At 39.3% G+C, this 22511-nt stretch overlaps 1 protein-coding gene across 2 annotated transcripts in view; it reads left to right on the top strand.

Annotated features, from left to right (window-relative positions):
• entpd1 (ectonucleoside triphosphate diphosphohydrolase 1) overlaps positions 1 to 22474 on the top strand; it is a 46702-nt gene extending 24228 nt beyond the window's left edge. For both annotated transcript variants that reach the window (XM_033984989.2, XM_033984990.2), the window contains exons 3-10: positions 3373 to 3490; positions 6981 to 7131; positions 10039 to 10198; positions 12113 to 12316; positions 14811 to 15068; positions 17250 to 17363; positions 17939 to 18076; positions 20556 to 22474. In XM_033984989.2, the coding sequence (XP_033840880.1) occupies positions 3373 to 3490; positions 6981 to 7131; positions 10039 to 10198; positions 12113 to 12316; positions 14811 to 15068; positions 17250 to 17363; positions 17939 to 18076; positions 20556 to 20762 (1350 nt within the window). In that variant the 3' untranslated portion in view covers positions 20763 to 22474. The remainder of the gene's footprint in view (positions 1 to 3372; positions 3491 to 6980; positions 7132 to 10038; positions 10199 to 12112; positions 12317 to 14810; positions 15069 to 17249; positions 17364 to 17938; positions 18077 to 20555) is intronic.
• The last annotated feature ends 37 nt before the right edge of the window (positions 22475 to 22511 follow it).

The following is a 22511-nucleotide window of genomic DNA, read 5'->3' as shown; positions in this document are numbered from 1 at the left end:
GTAATAACACCGTAAAGCCTCACTGTGGTTTGTTTAATGTCTCAGTGGAGCAGTAGCAATAGAACAGCATGGGAAAATACTGTAGGTTACACAATTCAGAAAACGTACAAGTCTAGTATGCAGCTTTCGTGGGAAGGGGTCCACCACCTGTTTGTCTCCATGGAAACGTTTTTGCTTCTTCTATAATGTTCCACAGTTTGGCTTTAAAGGTCCTATATTACACAAAACTGACTCTTGTGAGCTTTAAGTCATGTTATAATGATGATACTTCCTCAAAAACACACCTGGAGTTGTGTTTTGTTTCATTCACACATGTTTGAGTAACACTTTATTATTAGTCTGTCTACATCTCCAAAGCTCAAAACGCTCTGTTCCACCTTGTGATGTCATGAAGTGGTAGTTTTCAAGTTAACAGCTCCTTTTACCTTTAGTTCAGTAGAGATCAGCAATTCCAGGGCTGAAACCATCTAAATGATTCTAGTGAAGGTGTGTGGAGTTTAAAAACACAGTGGAGCACTTCCTGTATTACCACATGATGACATCACAAGGTGGAACAGAGTGTTTTCAGTTTGAGAACCCAGCCTAAATATGCAGGTTTTGTGTGTTAAACATATGCGAATGAAACAAAACACAACTCCAGGTCTGTTTTTGAGGAGTTAACAACATTATAACATGACTTAAAGCTACAAGAGTGCATTTTGTGTGATATTGGACCTTTAATAGAACTGGTAAAGTGATATTTCACATTTAAACCTTTCGTTGTATAATGCTATCTGTATCTGGGCAACACTTTATATCAAATCTTCTATGTTCTAAAGTTGATTTGGATTTGGAAACATATAAAATTCAAAATCCAGTTCATATTTTCTCTCTTACTCCTGATTCTGTTCACATCTGAGACTTGCGCTCGGTCAAATCTAAGGTGTAGCTGCCTAATGACCTCGAGATCAAAGCAAGTGGTACTTTTTAAAGCCCTCCTCTCTGGACGTGGATCACACACAGGACTCAGACTCCCACAGCTAAACACAGATACAGAACCAAAGTCCACTGCCCAAACATGGAGCTGGGGTAAAACAACCTGAACCTATGACTCTGTGTTCTAACTCACTCCCATATAAGGCCGAGCGAGCACTAATAGTTATAAAGATGATGTCGTCTTTCTGTGAGACGCATAAAATTATAGAAGCCAGTCTGGGATGGATCAAACTGTCAGAGCAAAACAGCACAAGTTAAACAAACCAACCATAGTCTGTATAAAGAAGTGACTAAGTGAGTGTGACGTCAACACAGCGTTCAGTCAAATGAAGCTAATTGAGGCTAGCAGTTATAGGGCAAGTATCATAGCAACCGAAGGAGCCAATCTAAAGCCAGGCTGTTGAAGGTAACGCCCCTTCCCGCCCACACCGTTGGTTTAGCAGGGAGCGGGCGCTTAGCAACGCTGTCAATCAAACCTGTTGCTAAAGCTAGCCGGAGCAACCTCAGGGAAAGAAGGCGCCTGATTTGACTGTTATTAATGTTCATTTTATGATTTACGGATACAATATTGAAATAAAAAACCCAGGATCATGTAGAGCGGGTTAATACAGAGAGGGGGGCCACGATTTTTCAATGTAAAGTGAATTAGAGCCAGAGTCGATGGAAGGGCAGCCCATGATCACTTCCTGTTTGGAACATGGCGGCTAGCAGGTTAGCTACGTTACAGAACTATATGATATAACATATATGATTATAACAGAACTGTATTTATATGTGCAGTCTGTGGGTACACTGTGTAACTTTTTTGTCTCTATGGAGATGTAACTGCTTTCTTTGCTAGAATATATCTGTAGCAGGTGACACCGCTAGGTCAAGTTACATGTCAGACCTGTGGAGAGGCGATATCTCTGCAAGGATTAATGTTTATCAAGGTATTTTGGGGGAAGAAAAAATGTGACTTATTTGGATAAGTTTAATGCCATACTGTGGGACATTTTAGGCAGTGCAGTGACATTTCCACGGAGACAAGCAAATTGTGGAATATGCACCAAAAAAGTTACATATTGCACATTTAAGTCATTTGGTTTGTTTTATCTGCAGTTTGATGAAGAAGATAAAAACTCAGCTCTGAAAGCTTAAAATCTACAGAAATTGAAATAATATCGATGTTGGACCTGTCGGCTGATCACACTTCAAATGCCTGATTTGCATATGATGCATGTGATTTGCATATGATGCATAGTACATTGTAACACTGGGGTTTCACATTTCAGATGTTGCTGTATTTTGGTTCGGAGCCTTTCAATGTGTTGTTTTTGTAATCCCACTTTAGTCATCTGACACTAATGATAAGAAAGTGATGATGTGAGTTTAAGAGGACCAGGAATACTTGAAACTACACAGTGACATCACTCTGGGGGGGTTCTACATGTATCTCTATTGGTGGAATGTTTAGCAGTTACCATGGAGACAGAATGCGCACAAAAGTTTTAAGATCATCTGAAAACTCAAGAAAAATACGAAATGGATTTAAACAGCACATTTTGAGGAGCCTGTGATTAACATGAGCGTTCACGGTCCTGTTTAGAAGTTTGATTTTACACAAAAAGGTGAGAGTGACTGACTGAAAAACTGTTGGCTAATGCTAATGCTAGCTGGTGACTGTAATGTTATTTGAGAGGGACTTGTTTAACAGCACAAATCAGCTCACCTGTTCAGCTCTTTCTGGTCAAATTGTGTTAAAACAAACCTCAGATTAAAGTCTAATAAAGCCTCTGACAGAGCAGTGCCTACAGTTAGCGTCACACCCCCATCTGCAAAGTATCAATAATAATGGGTTGCGTTATGTTATAAAATTCGATGATGTCATGAATTCAGATGGAGGGCGGGGTTTACATAACTCTATGGGAGATTCACTGTTTTTAGAGAAATGTCCAAACTTCTGATGCACAAATGTTGAACCTTCTCATCATTAGTTTGGGATCGGCTCCACAAACTCGTCATATTAATCTTACGGTTTAAAATCCTTTCTTCTGACGACACTCACGTATTTGGGGTTGAAAAATGGCTCCACTTTCTGAAGCGTCTGTAAAAAAACATGTCACTTTTGTTTATTTAAACCGCCAGAGATGACACTGAACGTTGTGCCAGTTTTTGTTCAGTTTTGTAGATTTCTGACCTGTTGTGATGTGGCGTGAAGCTTATATGACCTTTATTGAACCCTTTAGAGGACCTTTGATACTATCCTAGAATCAGGATGTGCGATGTGAGCATGCTAGTTGTTGTTAGCATTACCGTGACAGCAAAACTCATGTCTGAAAGTTGGGAAAAGTGAGGTTTTCCTTTTTGTGTCTAAATGAAATTAATCTTTTTTTTGTTTTGTTTTGTTGTCCTCAGTATGGGATCGTACTGGACGCTGGCTCCTCCCACACGGCCATGTACATTTACGAGTGGCCCGCGGAGAAGGACAACAACACAGGGAGGGTAGAGCAGACCCATTCCTGCAAAGTCAAAGGTACGAACATCCAAATTTATAACATGCACCAACAACATCTGCTTATTTATATAAAGCTGGGGTGTCCAAACATTTCTCATTAAGGACCACATATAAAAACACAGACAAAGCTAAGGGCCGACTGGGGGCCGTAGACTGGTCTCCAATACAGTGAATACTTCAAATCTGCGTTATTATTACAAGTCAGACTGAACCACTAGACTTTTATTCACGCTTACATCCTCAATGGGACACATTAAATACTTGATATGGGCTTGTTAAAGTAGATTTTTACAAATGCACAGTAAAAAGTACTGTTTAAAGTAATATGGGCCAATTCACCTGGAAGCTTGAGGACCTAGAAAAATTGGTCTGAGGGCCGCATTTGGCACCTGGGCCACAGTTTGGGCATGCCTGATTTAAAGGTTTGATCCACGTCTTTTACAAGTGCATCCTAATCTCATAATCTGTATATTAGATGAGAAAAGATTCAAGTTACTCCACATTAAACCAGCTTTGTACCTGTTGTTTAAATTTATAGCATCCTCTACTGTTTTCCACTGCAGTTTCAAGTACTATCCTCTAGGTACTGCCAAAGTTTGCAGCCTTATTTGAAAATAGAGGAGAACTGGTGTTTAGTTTCACTTTAAAGCCCCAGTACGTAACCTTTTTTGCCACAAACTAGACAAAAATGCTTGTTTTGTCAGTTTCATTTTGTTCATTGTACCTTACTCTGAGCAGGCTTGCATTAACACAAACCTGACTGGAGGACCTGCTTCTACTGCTCGTTTCATTGGAAATTGGCTATAATATTCCACAGTATTGCATAAAAAACATCTATTTCCCTGAGGAATGTTCCAAGGTGTGGTTTTAAGCATCTATTTCCATGGCATCATGCAGGTGACGTGCTGCCTCTGGGATGTCAATGCGGCTTTGAATGATACACACTGGGCGTACTTATTTCTAAAGAAACTCACTAAAATTTCACAATAATTCTTATTTAAAAAAAGCTGGGGTTTTCATTAGTAATTCTACAAGTATTAGCAAGGTATTACATAGTGTACATCGATATCTCAAAGCCGCTAACCACTCTTATGAAGGACAGATCTGAACCAAAGAAACAAAATAGTTTAAGAGGAGATTATTGTTTGGAAAGACAATCAATCTTTAAGGAGGAATGAGGCCTTAGACATCACCTATCTCCTATTTATAACTCCACCCTCACACCTAAATCATAAAACGGAAAACAACAGGGTTAGCCAGTATGCTAATAGCCAGTATGCTAATAGCTAGTTTGCTAATATCCAGTATGCTAATAGGTGTGAGAACATCCATTAGGGGCTTGAAGAATTATGTAAAATATGACTCAGACACCGTTCACACTTAGACTGAGCCAACAAACAGAAACTGTAAACAAACAGGTGTGTTAGCTTCAGCGTAGTTAGCTTCAGATAGATACACATGTGGACAAAACTGTTGGTAGCCTTCACAATGGTCACAGAAATAACTTGAATCTGACAAAAGTAATAATAAATAAAAAATCTATGAAATTTAACCAATGAAAGTTAGACATTGCTTTTCAACCACGCTTCAACAGAATTATAAAAAAAAATAATAATAATGAAACCGGCCTGGTTAAAAAACACCCTTAACTTAATATTTTGTTGCGTGTCCAGCAGTAATCTGACCATAAGCAGCCAAACGACTTCACTCTATAACGTTTTGTCCAGCTGACAGATTTAATTTTTCTTTTATTACATAACAAATATACTTAATTTTTATTTTATTTTATTTTATTTTAGTTTAGTTTTTTTTTTTTAATAAGGTGACAATAGATATGTACGTTTCACAGTAACCTGATGCCAAAGATTACATTTCGTCTTTGTAAATGTTTTTTTTCTTTTTCTTTGTGTTTCATTTTTTTTTTCTATTTTGATTTATTTTTTATTTAATTTATTTAATTTATTTTGTATTTATTTACTTATTTATTGTGTTTGGCTGTTCCCAATTTATTTCATTTCAAATTTTTTATTTCAAATTTTTAATTTATTTGAGCACAATTTGTCCTGCCCCAGTACACACACACACTATAAATCCAACCCTTGATATCAAAATGAGACTGTGGTGGACTATTTGCATGCTAATTATAAACCCTATGATATGATCCGAGAATCAGGAAGTGTGTTGTGAGCTTGCTAGTTATTGTCAGCAAAACTCACCTCTGAAAGATCTGAAAAATGAGTAATAACTCTGGACGACTGCAAATGATTTAAAATGAACCAGTTCTGTTGTAAAAATCAGGAGCAGCGTGTTTAATCTGTTGTTTCATAATTAATTTCAGATTGTAATGATTGTAATAGTTATATAATCTAATGACTCCTGAAGCAGTGTTTTGAGCTCATTACACAGATAGGAGTGTTGTTATGGTGCTGCCTTATCACGTACCACAGTTGCTATCTCTGTAACAGGCCATTCAGGTCGACTGAGCCCAAACACTGTAAAAACAACACCTCTGATGTGTTTCTGTTATGGGATGAGGTCAGAATGCCCCAGGACGAGGCAGGACACATTTTCAAAGACAAAATGCCTTTGTTCGTGTTTGGTATCAGATCCAAGGTTGGATCTTTGAGTCACTCCCATAGTCATATCCTGTAATGAGCTGGAGATTTAGAAAATACTTTGCAAATACCAAAATAAAATAACATTGAATTGTGGGAAATTTCATACCTGTTCGATGAGTTTAAATTCTTCTTACAGCGGTGGAAATTCTCAATTGAAGGAGCAGATATAGGAGAAGGAAAATACTCGACTGAAAGTAAAAGTATCACATGAAAAATCTACTTAAATAAAAGTGTTAAAGTGCATGTTTAAAAATGTACTTCAAGAGTAAAAAGTAAAAGTATTTCATGCAGGTTTTGAGTCTTATAAAGCTTCAAATTCAGCTGAATTTTGTTCAACAGAAACAACTGAATCTATATATTTTTTTCTATCGTGTTGAAATTAAACCCTCAGCCTTTTCTGCAGGTCTCAGACAATAATAAAAAATACTTTTACTTTTCAGTCCTGTTCAAAAATGTAGTGGAGTAGAAAGTACAAATACTGGTCTCAAATGTAGTGAAGTAAAAGTAAAGTACAGTACGCTTTTAATTAACATAAACAATTACCATAGACTGTATATATAAATAGACATAGCTAACCTGCTAACCTGGTGCACTTCTGGCTCCAATTCACTTTCTATTGAAAAACTGTGGCCCCTCTCTCTGTAACTGCTGCTGTCAGACTCGTCATTTTGCTCTTAAAATTTTCGTATTAACCCGCTCTACATGATCCTGTTTTTTTTTAATTTCACTATTGTGTCTGTAAATCAAGATATGAACATTAATAACAGACAAATCAGGCGCCTTCTTTCCCTGAGATCGCTCCCACTAACGTTAGCAACAGCTTTTATAAAAGAAAAGCTTGAATTATCTTAAACTGTGATATTTGAATCTTTGCATCTCATTTCTTACAGGTCCTGGCATCTCAAGTTACGCGTCAGATCCTAAAAAGGCGGGTCAGTCTCTGCAGGTGTGTATGAAGGAGGCCGAGAGGTTTGTGCCCAGTGAGAGACACGAGGAAACGCCGCTGTACCTGGGCGCCACGGCCGGGATGAGACTGCTCAAGTACGCTCCTCCCATATACTCCCATATATACAACAAGAACTGTAAAACTGTACAAAAATATACTCTGTCTGTGATCAATCTGAGCATTTATGTGAGTGTAGGTTAGGTGTTTTATTTTCAACAAAAAGGTGAGAGTGACTAAATGATAAACTGTTGGCTAATGCTGGCTAGTTTGTACCTGTAATGGTATTTGAGAGGGACTTGTTTATGGTTTGATCTGTTCTAATGTTGTTTCCTCATCACAAACAGACCTGGAGTTGTGTTTTGTTTCATTCACACGTTTAACGCACAAACCCTACATATTTCTTTTCTCAAACTGAAAACACTCTGTTCCACCTTGTGATGTCATCATGTGGTAATACAGGAAGTGCTCCACTGTGTTTTTATATTCGCCATACACTACTCTACTTTCTCTCACTAGAATCATTTGGAAAATTTCAGATCTGGAGTTGCCAATCTCTGCTGAACTAAAGATAAAAGGAGCTGTTAACTTGAAAACTACCACTTTATGACATCACGAGGTGGAACAGAGCATTTTGAGCTTTGGAGATATAGACAGACTAATAATAAAGTGTTACTCAAACATGTGTGAATGAAACAAAACACAATTCCTGGTACGTTTGTTTCACTCACACATGTTTAACACACAAACCCTACATATTTCTTTTCTCAAACTGAAAACACTCTGTTCCACCTTGTGATGTCATCATGTGGTAATACAGGAAGTGCTCCACTGTGTTTTTAAACTCCACACACCTTCACTAGAATCATTTAGATGAGATTTCAGTCCTGGAATTACCAATCTCTACTGAACTAAAGGTAAAAGGAGCTGTTCACTTGAAAGCTACCACTTCATGACATCACAAGGTGGAACAGAGCATTTTGAGCTTTGGAGATGTAGACAGACTAATGATAAAGTGTTACTCAAACATGTGCGAATGAAACAAAACACAACTCCAGGTCTGTTTTTGAGGAGGTAACAGCATTAGAACATGACTTAAAAATCATAAGAGTCAGTTTTGTGTAATATAGGACCTTTAAAACAAAGCTCAGATTAAAGTGTAATTTGGGTTACAGCACTTCAGACAGAGCAGTGCTTCTAGATAGCTGGTAAAACATTAACATCTTCATCAAAACAAGCAGGCAGCAGCTCAGATTCCCCGTCAGAAAAGTTACATAGTCCATCTTTGCTTTAAATATAAAAAAATATGCAGGACTGCAGCATAATTTCAACTCGTGATATCCTGAGTTTGCAGATTTTGTTCGGTGTTTGACACATTTCCACAGCTCTGGTCTGTGCTGTTCTCCCGATGGTAAACGCCGCTTCATATTAACATAGCTGTGACACAATACAATCGCATTTCCCCTTCTGCCTCCTCCGCCTGCCAAAACGTGATTTATTTTATTCCTATGTCGGCTCCACTGCGACACACAGCTCCACAGCCAATCCATTATGTTCAGAGGTTCAGTAGGTGGAAGAAGTACTCAGTTTTGTTACCTAAGTAAAAATAGCACATGAAAAAATCTATTTAAGTAAAAGTATTAAAGTACCCGGTTAAAAAACTGACTTAAAGAGTAAAAAGTAAAAGTATTTTGCGCAGGTTTTGAGTCTAATAAAGCTTCAAATGTAGTGATTTAGTTAAAGATTTAAGCAGAATTTTGTTCAACAGAAACAATTGAATCAGCCATTTTTTCTGTTTGTTTTTATTTGCATATTTTTTGTTTTATTTAAATTATGAATGTGTTCAAATTTAATCCTCAGCCTTTTCAGCAGGTCTCACACAATAATGAAAAATATTTTTACTTTTCAGTCTTGTTTAAAAATGTAGTAGAGTAGAAAGTACAGATGCTGCTCTCAGATGTAGTGAAGTAAAAGTCAAAAGTACACTCTGTAAAATGTGCTTCAGTAAAGTACAGATACCTAAAATGATATACTTTATTACTTGTACTTCGTTGCGTTCCACCGTTGGTTTGGACCTTTACAAACATGTTCTGAAATGCTTGAGATTCTTGTATTAGAGATTCTTGCAATACTGATTTTTTTTAAAAGTTTCTCCCAGTTTCTCTAACACTGCTCCCTCGTCAAAAACATGAGCAAAAACAGAGCTTTTAAATGTCATTCAAGCATGTTTGAGTAATACTTACGGTTAGTGGTAAAATTCTGTAGAAAGCTCCACCCACAAGCCTACGTCACTCATGCTCCTACAATTCTCCAGAAATATATAAAAATGTGATAAGAAACTGTTTAATAAACTCTTTAATACCCCATAGAAGTCAAATACTCCTCTTTAATACCCCATAGAAGTCAAATACCCCTCTTTAATACCCCATAGAAGTTAAATATCTTCTCTTTAATACCCCATAGAAGTAAAATACCTCCTCTTTAATACCCCATAGAAGTCAAATACCGCTCTTTAATGCCCCATAGAAGTTAAATATCTTCTCTTTAATACCCCATAGAAGTCAAATACCCCTCTTTAATACCCCATAGAAGTTAAATATCTTCTCTTTAATACCCCATAAAAGTAAAATACCTCCTCTTTAATACCCCATAGAAGTCAAATACCCCTCTTTAATACCCCATAGAAGTAAAATGCTCCTCTTTAATGCCCCATAGAAGTAAAATACCCCCTTTTGAATACCCCATAGAAGTAAAATACCCCCTTTTGAATACCCCATAGAAGTCAAATATCCCTCTTTTATACCCCATAGAAGTCAAATATCCCTCTTTTATACCCCATAGAAGTCAAATATCCCTGTTTTATACCCCATAGAAGTCAAATAAACCCTCTTTACTCCCTCTCTGAACAGATATAGCAAATCTACAATTACAACACTTGCATTTTTTCCAAAATGGAGGTCTAGATGTGAATATTTTGACCATATTTGTGTGTTTTCTCGCTGCAGTATTGAGAACAGCACAGCTTCAGATCAGGTGTTCCAGGCTGTGTCGGAGAGTCTGCAGAAGAGCCCGTTCTCGTTCCAGGGAGCGCGGATCCTCAGCGGACAGGAAGAGGGCGCCTTCGGGTGGGTCACCGTCAACTACCTGGACGACCGACTCAAACAGGTGTGTGCTGTGGACATGGACTGTTCAGGTGTTGTAACGTGAGCCAAATGGGACGTAGGTAAAGCAGGTTAAAAAAAAAAAAAAAAAAAAAAAAAGATATACAGTATTTTCCAGACTATAAGTCGCTCCGGAGTAAAAGTTGCACCAGCCAAAAAATGTGTAATAATGAAGAAAAAAACATATGCAGTTGTCCCTCACTATATCGCGGTTCACATTGTGTTAAGGGACTGTAGACCATTGTCAATCAATAAACAGCGAACTGAATATGTGTCTGGTATGTTAGAGTAAGATATTAACAGTTAATCAGATACCTAAAGCGTAAAAAACAAGCTAAACAAGTTTACTCTCAATCTCACTCCAAATCACTAAATCCACTGAATTCTTCTAAGCGCCATCTGAGTATAAATCGAACGCCAAACTATGAAAAAAGAGCAAGTTATAGTCCAGAAAATACAGTCGATTTCCTTGAATGGGATCCAGAACACACACTGAGGTAGCTGTGATTGACAGGTGGATAAGCCAATCAGGAACACACATCGGCTATCTGTACTAAAACAAATATGGCTGCTGAGGAAAAACAAAAGAAATAAAATTCTCACAGGGGGCTGAAAAACATGTCAGATTTCTGTAGAATCAATGAACGAAGAACTAAACTCTGTTAATCTGAGGTGAGATGAACGTGATTTTATTCGTAAATCATAGGTGACCAATGAGCTCCTTCGTTTCACACGTGTCACTGAGATAAACAAATATGATTGGACGATCACTTTTGACCCGGCTTGAATAAAAATACAAAGATATATCAGGCAATAGATTGACCCTACCTTGGGACAGACTGACAGATATGGAGAACAAGCGAAAACGAGTCGAGCAGGTAACCGCAGACGGAGAAATTTCAGGTCTTAACTCCTCCCTTAGAGCAGGACTTATGTAACTCATAGCAGTAAATCCTAGATCCTCAGCCCAGTTCCTTCAGACTGAAAATAACTTCCAGATGGCAGATGTCTCAATTTCAAAAACTTTACCCAGATGACTTCCTTTGAAACCTTACGGATCACTCCTGGATGAATAAGAGATTACACTAGAAAACATGGAAGACACGTCATGCTGTAGGTCGCCAGTATTTACACCATTACAACATTCACCCATCAGGAAATAACAAGAAGCCTCTTAAAACACTACATTACAGTCAGCATGAGTTCACTCGTCTGGACTAAACTGCTTCTGTAGCCTCATCTGCCCTGGGGTAGACCACCGGAAATGGCTGCCAATCTGTACCCATAGGTCAAAGGTCATACATAGGTGAGGTTTTAGTTGAATAAGTTACAAAGAGAAGGCTTTTCATCTGTGTTTCCAAAATAAAATTGTTGGTTCGATCCATTGGGAGAAATGGAGATATATATATATGGACCTCGTGTTAATACCCCATAGAATTAAAATACCTCCCCTTTAATACCCCATAGAAGTTACAAAGATGGAGATACATATGTTAGCAGAAGCTGTAGACGCCTCATAATGCATTTTCAGTTGTGTTTTGTTTCATTCATGTAAACATATTCAGTTTGCCTTCATCTCCATCCATCCATCCATCCATTTTCTTCCGCTTATCTGGGGCCGGGTCGCGGGGGCAGCAGTCTTGCCTTCATCTCAAGTGCTCAAAATGTTCTGTTCCACCTGATGATGTCATGAAGTGGTGCTCTCTATTTTACCTCGGGGAAAGAAGGCGTCTGATTTGTGTGTTATTAATGTTCATACCTTAATTTACAAACACAATAGTGAAATAAAAACCCCAGGATCATGTAGAGTGGGTTAATACGAACATTTAAGACCAAAATAACGAGTCTGACAGCAGCAGGGACAGATAATTGTGTACTTTTCATTTACTTAATCACCTTCCTCTTTCTGTCCCTGCAGGGGCTGGAGACCACAGGAGCGCTGGACCTGGGCGGCGCGTCCACTCAGATCAGTTTTGTCTCGGACGCTTTCGACGGCTCGGAATCTCCCAACAATTCTGTCAATTTCCGTCTCTATGGCAACGACTACAACCTGTACACCCACAGCTTCCTCTGCTACGGAAAAGACCAGGTCCTCCGCATGGCCCTCGCTCACCAGACAAAGGTACACCACAAGCTGGGATCTTAAATTCAGACTTACACTATGAGACAAAAGTTTGGACACATCGTTTCATTCAATGTCAGTGGGAGGTCAGTGAGAGGTCATTGGACGATCAGTAGGAGGTCAGTGGGCGACCGCGACAAAACGGTGAATGATATTTCAAAAAAACATAACACACCATCACTGTGATAATGGATATATTGTTGTTGCAAAAATGTTATTGTCCCTTTGACTCAGTGTTGACTATTACCTGTGAGCAATAATACACCTGCGGGTGCTTGGATACCGTTGTCAAGGCGGGGCGTGTGTGTATTATCATGTAAATACTCGAGCCTGATTTCCAAACATTGAGAATATTATGAGTTATTAATAATTTATCAAGTTTTAGACACATGTTTTGATGATTCTTTCTTTTAAATCACATGTGTCAAACTCAAGGCCCGGGAGCCAAATGCGGTGCGCCATGTCATTTTATGTGGCCCGTGCCGAGGTAAATTTAAATGTATGACTGTCTTAAAATGTCAGTTTATCAGGAGTTATGCAGTTACACAGATATGTTATTTATATCTTCGCAAATTTGAGACGAACCACTTTGCTGATGTGGCCCTCGCTGAAATTGAGTTTGACACCCCTGTTTTAAATCAATGTCTGCGTTGTTTTTTCTCTGGTTTTAAGTAACTCCATTTACTTTTTGCTTTATTTTTCATCTTTTGGGTCTTCACTACCCCTCCTCCTCCTCTGTTTGTGTCAAAACCATTTCCAAAAAGCATGAACTGTCCCTGTTTTGCACTCGTTCTTAATTCTATCCATTTACCTCTGCATCTTCTACCCTTCACACTTCAGACTTCAAACCTGCCCATGGTAATAAAAGGATGAAAAGTGCACATCAGACAGGCACTTCTCAAACGCACTGGAAATGGGTCTATAATGTAAAATGCCATTATGACCCTGAGCATATAATCCAATCCAAACCTGTTTCCACTGGACTCTAAGCTTCTGGCGCCAAGACATCAGCAGCTTTCACTCAGTTAGCCTCAGGTTTTTCACATTTGAATGGAGCCGGTTCTGTGTTAACCTCATGAGAAAGAAGAAAACTTTTGATTGACAACAGAAATGTGGTCCCGTTTCAAGCAAAAATGGACTCTCGTGAGCTTTAAATCATGTTATAATACTGTTAACTCCTCAAAAACATGCCTGGAGTTGTGTTTTATTTCGTTTGCACATGTTTGAATGGTTCGTTCCACCTTGTGATGTCATGAAGTGGTAGTTTTAACATTATAACATATCAGAAAATAGTGTAATAGGGGAACTTTAAGCATTATATTTGACAGAAAATGCACTTTATGCTAACTAAGGCTACACAATTGTTGAAAAATTTTAAAAATCATTGAAATTTGTGCGATTGTGATAAAAATTTCACAATGTATGAAGTTGCGTTGGTGTTAAATTAAAGAAACGTGAACATCTCCAGGAGCCTTGACATTTGACAGAGACTAAAATCTGAACTGATAAGCTAAAACAAGAATGTCATGTGCTTCAGAACAATTTGTGAAGGTCTAAACTACACGTACAGCAAGATTTTTTTTTTATTTGCAGAGGATGTTCCATCATCTAAAAAGTCTAAGTGCTGCGTTTGTGATTGAAAACTCAAATGCAGAGTTTGGATCCATTGTAATCTAATGCTAACGTGCTAAAAAACTGGACTAGCTAATCATATTTCAATAAGTAAAATTTGTTTATTCATTTGTCCTAGTTATTTATGTCCTTTGAACAGGCTCAACAAGCTAGCTACCTCGCTGTGTCTCAAAGCTAATGCTAACTTTGATTAAAAATATAAAATAAACTACCTATTAAAATTTTAATTGATGAATGTAAACACGACCAAGATGTTTTTAAATGTACAGTACTTTAGTTTGTGGTGTAGTAGTAGTAGCAGTAGTAGTAGGAGTAGTAGTAGTGGTAGTAGCAGTAGTAGTGGTAGTAGTAGTGGTAGTAGCTGTAGTAGTGGTAGTAGTGGTGGTAGTAGTAGTAGTAGTAATAGTGGTGGTAGTAGTAGTAGTAGTGATAATAGTAGTAGTAATAGTGGTGGTAGTAGTAGTAGTAGTAGTAGTAGTAGTAATAGTGGTGGTAGTAGTAGTAGTAGTAGTAGTAGTAGTAGTAGTAGTAGTAGTAGTAGGAGTAGGAGTAGGAGTAGGAGTAGTTTTACCTCATTTGTTAAGTCTTTAACATGTTAATGAGTTATGAACCCTCAAGTCACTCTCCACTGCCTGATCCTGACCCCTAATCTCTGACCCCTGGCCCCTAACCCACCTGCAGCTCCCAGTCCACTGTCTGATCTTTAAATATTTATTCATTTTACTTGACTCAGCAAAAACTTCATAGAGATAAAACTAAACAGGAAGTAGCGATGCTAACGCTAACAGTGAGCAGCTAATTGCATCCAGGTAATTCTACTCATATAATTTCTCTCTATTAAATGTTTGTTTCTTTCTCCTAGTCAGGCCCAGGATCCATTTCGGACCCGTGCTTCCACAACGGTTACAGCGAGTCAAAGAACTACATGACTTTATACAACTCTCCGTGTGTGTCTAAACGCAAGCCCGTCTCATCCCCCGCCGACTTCACTCATGTGGGAAAAGGAAACTTCTACCAGTGTCAGGAGCTCGTCAAAAGTGTCTTTGACTTCACACAGTGCAAGTACACGCAGTGCTCCTTCAACGGGGTCTACCAGCCAACACTGCAGGGGCCCTTTGGAGTAAGTATCACTCCACGTATTATTACTATTAGTAGTAGTAATGGTAGTAGTAGTGGTAGTGATTGTGGTAGTAGCAGCAGTCATACTATTTTGTGATGAACTTCTTGAACCTGAGTAGTAGTAGTAGTAGGGGTAGTAATAGTGGAAGTAGTAGTAATGGTAATAGTAGTAGTAGTTGTAGTAGTAGTAGTAGTAGTAATGGTAGTAATGGTAGTAGTAGTAGCAGTCATAGTAGAAGTAGTTGTAGTGGTAGAAGTAGTTGTAGTGGTAGTCATAGTAGTAGTAGTAGTAGTAATGGTAGTAGTAGTTGTAGTAGTAGCAGTAGTAGTAGTAGTAGTAGTGGTAGTCGTAGTAGTAGTAGTAGTAGTGGTAGTCGTAGTAGTAGTAGTAGTAGCAGTAGTAGTAGTAGTAATGGTACTAATGGTAGTCGTAGTAGTAGTACTTGTAGTAGTAGCAGTAGTAGTAGTAGTAGTAGTAGTAGTAGTAGTAGTAGTAGTAGTAATGGTAGCAGTAGAAGTAGTTGTAGTGGTAGTAGTAGCAGTAGTAATGGTAGTAGTAGTAGTAGCTGTAGTGGTAGTCGTAGTAGTAGTAGTAGTGGTAGTAGTAGTAATAGCAGTAGCAGTAGCAGTAGTAGTAGTAGTAGTAGTAATAAGTAGAATGAGTATCTGAATGGGTTTTCACGTCAGGTGACCACTGTTTGACCACATAATGCATCTCTATGGAGACAGTTACATGGCGGATCCTCATAAAAAACAGAAAAGTTACATAGTGCTCCTTTAATTAAATGTAGATTTTATTTTGCTAAATAACTATATTCACATCAGACCAGTCTTTTCTTCTCCACCGTCTTAAATCAACTTTTCGTCTCTATTCTAAACATAGACAGGGCCGTGTTCCTCTGATAAAAGACTGAAGTCTTATCCATCTCTGTTATCTCCTGAGACGGAGGGAAGAGGAGGGGACGACTAAAATACCCTGTGACCTCTGACCTTCCTGTCTGTCCCTTAGGATGGTTCTCAAAATGTGGTCCAGGGACTGCTGATAGATTAAACCTGCCAAATATACAACGTGTGTGTCTGTTATGGATGAAGTACCAAATGGTGAATACCTGCATTAAAATGTACTTTGACTGCCCAGAGCACTGCATTCTGAATACTTTGAATACTTTTACAGCAACTTACATTTAAATTACTGGGTAGAGACGTGACATAGGGCTAAAAACAGCTTTATATTTGTTTCGTTGTTTGTTCTACTTTTATTTATTACAAATTACAGAAGGAAAAATCTTATATGCCTCGTTAAAAGAGCTGAGTTTTATGTTTTTCTCGCTGATTCTGTGCAGTTTGAAGCCTAAATAGTGGGAATACTGCAAAGTAATGGTTTCTGAATACTGCCAAATGAAAAAGTAACTGTACCTGAATACAGATACTCATAATTAGTGCTCTGAACATGTATTCCTGGTACATGTACTGAGTTACTTTAAAAGTCCATATCTTTATCTTTACCGTGTTTAAATAGGTGGTGAGTTCTACTGGTTGACCTGGGTGTCTCCATACAGGTGTATTTGGTTGGCATGGAATGTTCCACAGTGTAACATTAACCCCTCTAACTTCTGACCCCTATTTACTTGATTATGGATGTTTTATTGCTAACAAAATAGACTGAAAAAATATTCATTATACTAGTGGTGTCACCACTCCACAGATCTCACCTGTTACTTAGGCCTGGTGGCGTCACCTAATGGAGAGATAGTTAAGAGAGAGAAGTTAAATGCCATACTCTGGAAAATTCCAGACAAAACTTTAAGATCTGTGTTGAGACAATTACATGGTAGAACCCTCTTTAAAAATAAAAATTAAACAAATTTGAAAAGTTACATAGTGCCACGTTAAGTAAATGTAGCTGGACCTCCTCTCTGTCCTTCAGACGTGTTTCCTCGGTGACCTCTGACCTCCTCTCTGACCTTCAGACGTGTTTCCTCGGTGACCTCTAACCTCCTCTCTGTCCTTCAGGCAGATTTCCTCTGTGACCTTTGACCTTCTCTCTGTCCCTCAGGCGTGTTTCCTCGGTGACCTCTGACCTCCTCTCTGTTCCTCAGGCAGATATCCTCTGTGACCTCTGACCTTCTGTCTGTCCCTAAGGCTGGTTTCCTTTATGACCTCTGACCTCTCTGTCCCTCAGGCCTTCTCTGCGTATTACTTCGTGATGAACTTCCTGAACCTGACTGATACTTCTGTGCCGCTGCAGAGTGTGAAAGAGGCTCTGGCTCGTTACTGCTCCACGCCCTGGGAAACGGTGAGGACACTACCAGCAGAAAAGTTACACAGTGTGACTTTAAAGGTCCTATATTACACAAAACTGACTCTTGTGAAGCTTTAAGTCATGTTATGAAGCTGTTACATACTCAAAAACAGAGCTGGAGTTTGAAACGTGTGAATGAAACAAAACACAACTCCAGGTCTGTTTGTGATGAGGAAACAGAACAAAGATCAGAGAATGGTGTCATATGGGCCCTTTAAGTTTTACAAATGGCTGCAAATTATGTAATAGTAATAATGCAGAGAACCACAAAACCCAAACCAGATTTCTATTTGAAATGTTTTAGTTGAGGGTAAAAGCTCTTCCCATTTAGCCACATAATTTCTACATTAAACGCTGCTGTTTATGTTATTGCGGTGGTTGAGTAACACACACATATACAGGAACCAGGTAACGCTAAGGTTTAAAACACATTCTACTAACTTATTTTTTTACTATTATTATTTATACATACAGTCTATGATACAGAGCCTGTTTGGACACACAATTTCCTTGACTCCTTCTTCTTCTTCTTGGTCTAATTTACAAACGTTTTTTTCTTGTCTCCACAGATAAAAAAGCAGCATCCTGGCATTAAGCTGAAGTACCTGGCGGAGTACTGTTTCTCGGGCACGTACATCCTCACTCTGCTCACCGAAGGATACAACTTCACCTCAGAGACGTTCTCCAAAATCAGGTTCATTAAACAGGTGAGTACAGCGCCCCCTCTGGCCCCTGGCTCACCAACACAGAGGACATCGGCTTCAAACGTGGACTCAGACAAAGGCGACTGGTTCATTTCAGTTTTAGTTTGGTTTACGTTTAGCTTTATGTGTAAACTTTACAGGTGTATTCATCTTAAAGTATCACATGAATATCACTGCTGTTTTTCATAAGGCCCAGATATACTGTTATTCTGAGGTAGTTTGAACAGCCCAATTTCATTGATTTTTTTTTTTTTTACTTTACGATGACCTGTGACCTCTGACCCTCCTCTCTGTCCCTTGGGTGGGTTTCCTCTGTGACCTCTGACCCTCCTCTCTGTCCCTCAGACCTCTGTGACCTCTGACCCTCCTCTCTGTCTCTCCAGCAGGTTTCCTGTGTGACCTCTGACCCTCCTCACTGTCCCTCAGACCTCTGTGACCTCTGACCCTCCTCTCTGTCTCTCCAGCGGGTTTCCTGTGTGACCTCTGACCCACCTCTCTGTTCCTCGGGTGGATTTCCTGTGTGACCTCTGACCCTTCTCACTGTCCCTCAGACCTCTGACCCTCCACTCTGTCCCTCAGACCTCTGTGACCTATGACCCTCTTCTCTGTCCCTCAGGCATGTTTCCTCTGTGACCTCTGACCCTCCTCTTTGTCCCTCAGACATGTTTCCTCTGTGACCGCTGACCCTCCTCTTTGTCCCTCAGGCATGTTTCCTCTGTGACCTATGACCCTCTTCTCTGTCCCTCAGGCATGTTTCCTCTGTGACCTCTGACCCTCCTCTTTGTCCCTCAGGCATGTTTCCTCTGTGACCTATGACCCTCTTCTCTGTCCCTCAGGCATGTTTCCTCTGTGACCTCTGACCCTCCTCTTTGTCCCTCAGGCATGTTTCCTCTGTGACCTCTGACCCTCCTCTTTGTCCCTCAGGCATGTTTCCTCTGTGACCTCTGACCCTCCTCTTTGTCCCTCAGGCATGTTTCCTCTGTGACCTCTGACCCTCCTCTCTGTCTCTCCAGCGGGTTTCCTCTGTGACCTCTGACCCTCCTCTCTGTCCCTCAGACCTCTATGACCTCTGACCCTCCTCTCTGTCCCTCAGACCTCTATGACCTCTGACCCTCCTCTCTGTCCCTCAGACCTCTGTGACCTCTGACCCTCCTCTCTGTCCCTCAGACCTCTGCACTTTCTCTTTATGTTTCATCATTTTATCAAACCCAAACCAGCTCAGTTGTTAAATGACGTCACATTCCTTCTCTGTTCTCAGTCTGATGTTAAAGTGTCACTGGCCTCTATGGCGCTGTTCTGCCATCTAGTGGATACTGGATGTGTTACATGTATTTTTTGGATTTCCAGATAATAAGGTTTATACATAAAGGATCATGACTACTACTTTAGTCTGTGTAAATTTCCTCTCAAAATGGTAAGAAATAATAAATATAATTATATAGTAAAATTACCATACGATATTGCTACATATTTTACCAATACAGTTATTCTTAAATTCAGTTCAATCTCTCCCCGTTTAATCCAAGAGTAGAAGAAGGTAAAAGATACTGCAATAAAAAACAAAAACAAAACTTAAGTAAATGTATCACATGAAAAAAGTAAGTAAACGTATTAAAGTCTCAGGTTTTGAGTCTAGTAAAGCTTCAAATGTAGTGATTTTGATAAAGATTTGAGCTGAATTTTGTTCAACAGAAACAATTGAATTTATATTTTTCTCTGTGTTTTTATTTGTATATTTTTGTTGCTCAAATTATGAACATGTTAAAAATAAACCCTGAGCCTTTTCTGCAGGTCTCACAAAATAATGAAAAATACTTTTACTTTTCAGTCCTGTTCAAAAATGTAGTGGAGTAGAAAGTACAAATACTGCTCTGAAATGTAGTGAAGTAAAAGTAAAAGTATCCACTGTAAAATGTGCTTAAGTAAAGTACAAATACCTAAGATGTGTACTTAAGAGCAGTACTGTACAGCAGTCTGTCTCCTCCCTGTCTCTTGCCTATCTCCTCCTTGTCTCCTCCTGTTTAACCCTGTCTCCTCCTTGTCTCCTCCTTGTCTCCTCCCTGTCTCCTCCTGTCTAACCCTGTCTCCTCCTGTTTAACCCTGTCTCCTCCTTGTCTCCTCCTGTTTAACCCTGTCTCCTCCTTGTCTCCTCCTGTTTATCCCTGTCTCCTCCTTGTCTCCTCCTCGTCTAACCCTGTCTCCTCCTTGTCTCCTCCTCGTCTCCTCCTGTCTAACCCTGTCTCCTCCTTGTCTCCTCCTGTCTAACCCTGTCTCCTCCTCGTCTCCTCTTGTCTAACCCTGTCTCCTCCTTGTCTCCTCCTCGTCTCCTCCTGTCTAACCCTGTCTCCTCCTTGTCTCCTCCTCGTCTCCTCCTGTCTAACCCTGTCTCCTCCTCGTCTCCTCTTGTCTAACCCTGTCTCCTCCTCGTCTCCTCCTCGTCTCCTCCTGTCTAACCCTGTCTCCTCCTTGTCTCTGTCCACAGATTAAAGGCAGTGACGCCGGCTGGACTCTGGGTTATATGTTAAACTTGACAAACATGATCCCGGCTGAAGCTCCGGACACGCCGCTCCTGCCTCACGCGGGATACGTCTCCGTCATCACCGTCATCGCTCTGGTCCTCTTCCTCCTCTTCGTCCTCAGTCTCCGCCCCCTTTGGCCTCGCTGCTCCCAAAAACCTCAGATCGTATAAAACCACTACTGTACACTGTAAAATCAAACGAGTTAGCTTTACTTAAAAACACTAAGTTGGCGATTGGCATATTTTTGTTTTATTCTTACTCATTAGTTTCAATTTATCTCAGATGGGTTGACTACATAAATTATTCAGTTGCTGTCGAATTGTTACAGTAAAATCATATATATATATATTTAATAGACAAACGTTTTTTTTAAAGGGAATTTTGTTCCAACTTTGTAAGCAACTCAGTACAAATCTGAATTTTGAATCATAACTGTAGACTGTATATATAAATGGACATAGCTAACCTGCTAGTTGCTGCGTGACAAATAAGAAGTGATCATGGGCGCGCTTCTGGCTCCATCGACTCTGGCTCCAATTCACTTTCTATTGAAAAACTGTGGCCCCTCTCTCTGTAACTGCAGCTGTCGGACTCGTCATTTTGATCTGAAAATGTTCGTATTAACCCGCTCTACATGATCCTGAGTTTTTTTTATTTCACTATTGTGTCTGTAAATCAAGATATGAAACATTAGTAACAGACAAATCACGTGCCTCTTTCCTCAATTTTGCTCCCGTTAGCATTAGCAACAGCTTTGATTGACAGTGTTGCTAAGCGCCCGCTCCCTGCTAAATCAGCCAGTGTGGGTGGAAAAGGGCGTTACCTTCAACAACCTCGCTCTTTGGTTGCTATGATACTCGCAGTCAGAATTCCAAATATGGAACTCTTCTCCAAATTCGCCGTTATAACTGCTCTAGCCTCGATGAGCTTCATTTGGAGCCGAACGCTGTGGGTGACGTCAAACTCACTTAATCCACTTCTATAAACAGTCTATGATCCTAACCAGATATTTCCAAAGAGTAAAATTAATTCAAAATAATGACTCAAAGAAACTATAAAAAATATAGTTCAAATAAAACAAAAAAAGAATTGGGAAATAAAGCCACAGTACATAACTTTTGAGCCAAAAAATAGACCAAAATGTTTTTTTGTTTTCATTTTAGTTGTGTTTATTGCACTGAAAAACATGCGTCCTTACTCTGAGAGGGCTTGCATCTCCACAAACCTGACTCTCTCCTCCTCCTGCTTGTTTCCATAGAAATGTAGTTCCTATGGCTATAATATTCCACAATATGGCATAAAACATATCTATGTTTATGGAGACTGTTCCATAGTGTTGTTATAACTTTCTATTTCCAGGAAAACAAGCAAGTTTTCAGACAACAGGTTTACAGAAAGTTACATATTGTAGCTTTGATTCAAATCCTATAACTTTATTTAAAATGTTACGACACCTTTTTTCTCTTAAAATTGATACAAAAATGCCCTGATTTATTGAGTTAACCCATCCTAAAACTGTGTCCGTAGTGATTTTTAAGTGGAGCTAACGTGTGCAGTTTTACAGTGTGGTCGTCCCTGCATGTGAGCGCAGTGAATGGACTTTATTATGACATTCCTCAAAGAAAAGTGTCAAAATAAAGGCATTTTATTTCCAGACTCCAGAATTCCAAGGTCAAAGTTCAGTGTGCAGCTGCCAGACCAATCCAGGGACTTTTATTTTGAAGGACAGTTTGATCCTGATTTCACTGAAGGACATTTGTTCTGTTACGTGTGCGTGTATGAGAGTGTGGCTGTAAATATTGTGTGTACCCAAACCAATGCATGTATGTGTCATGAAATACATAATATAATGTGAATAAATAAAGTAATCCAAGTTTATATAAAACACAGCTCTGGTCATGACTCAAACAGGAGAAAAC

This window comes from Periophthalmus magnuspinnatus, chromosome 19 (assembly GCF_009829125.3).
Source record: "Periophthalmus magnuspinnatus isolate fPerMag1 chromosome 19, fPerMag1.2.pri, whole genome shotgun sequence".
NCBI lineage: Eukaryota > Metazoa > Chordata > Actinopteri > Gobiiformes > Gobiidae > Periophthalmus > Periophthalmus magnuspinnatus.
Note: the sequence above shows the minus strand (reverse complement) of the source record. Positions and strands in the feature narration are given on the sequence as shown.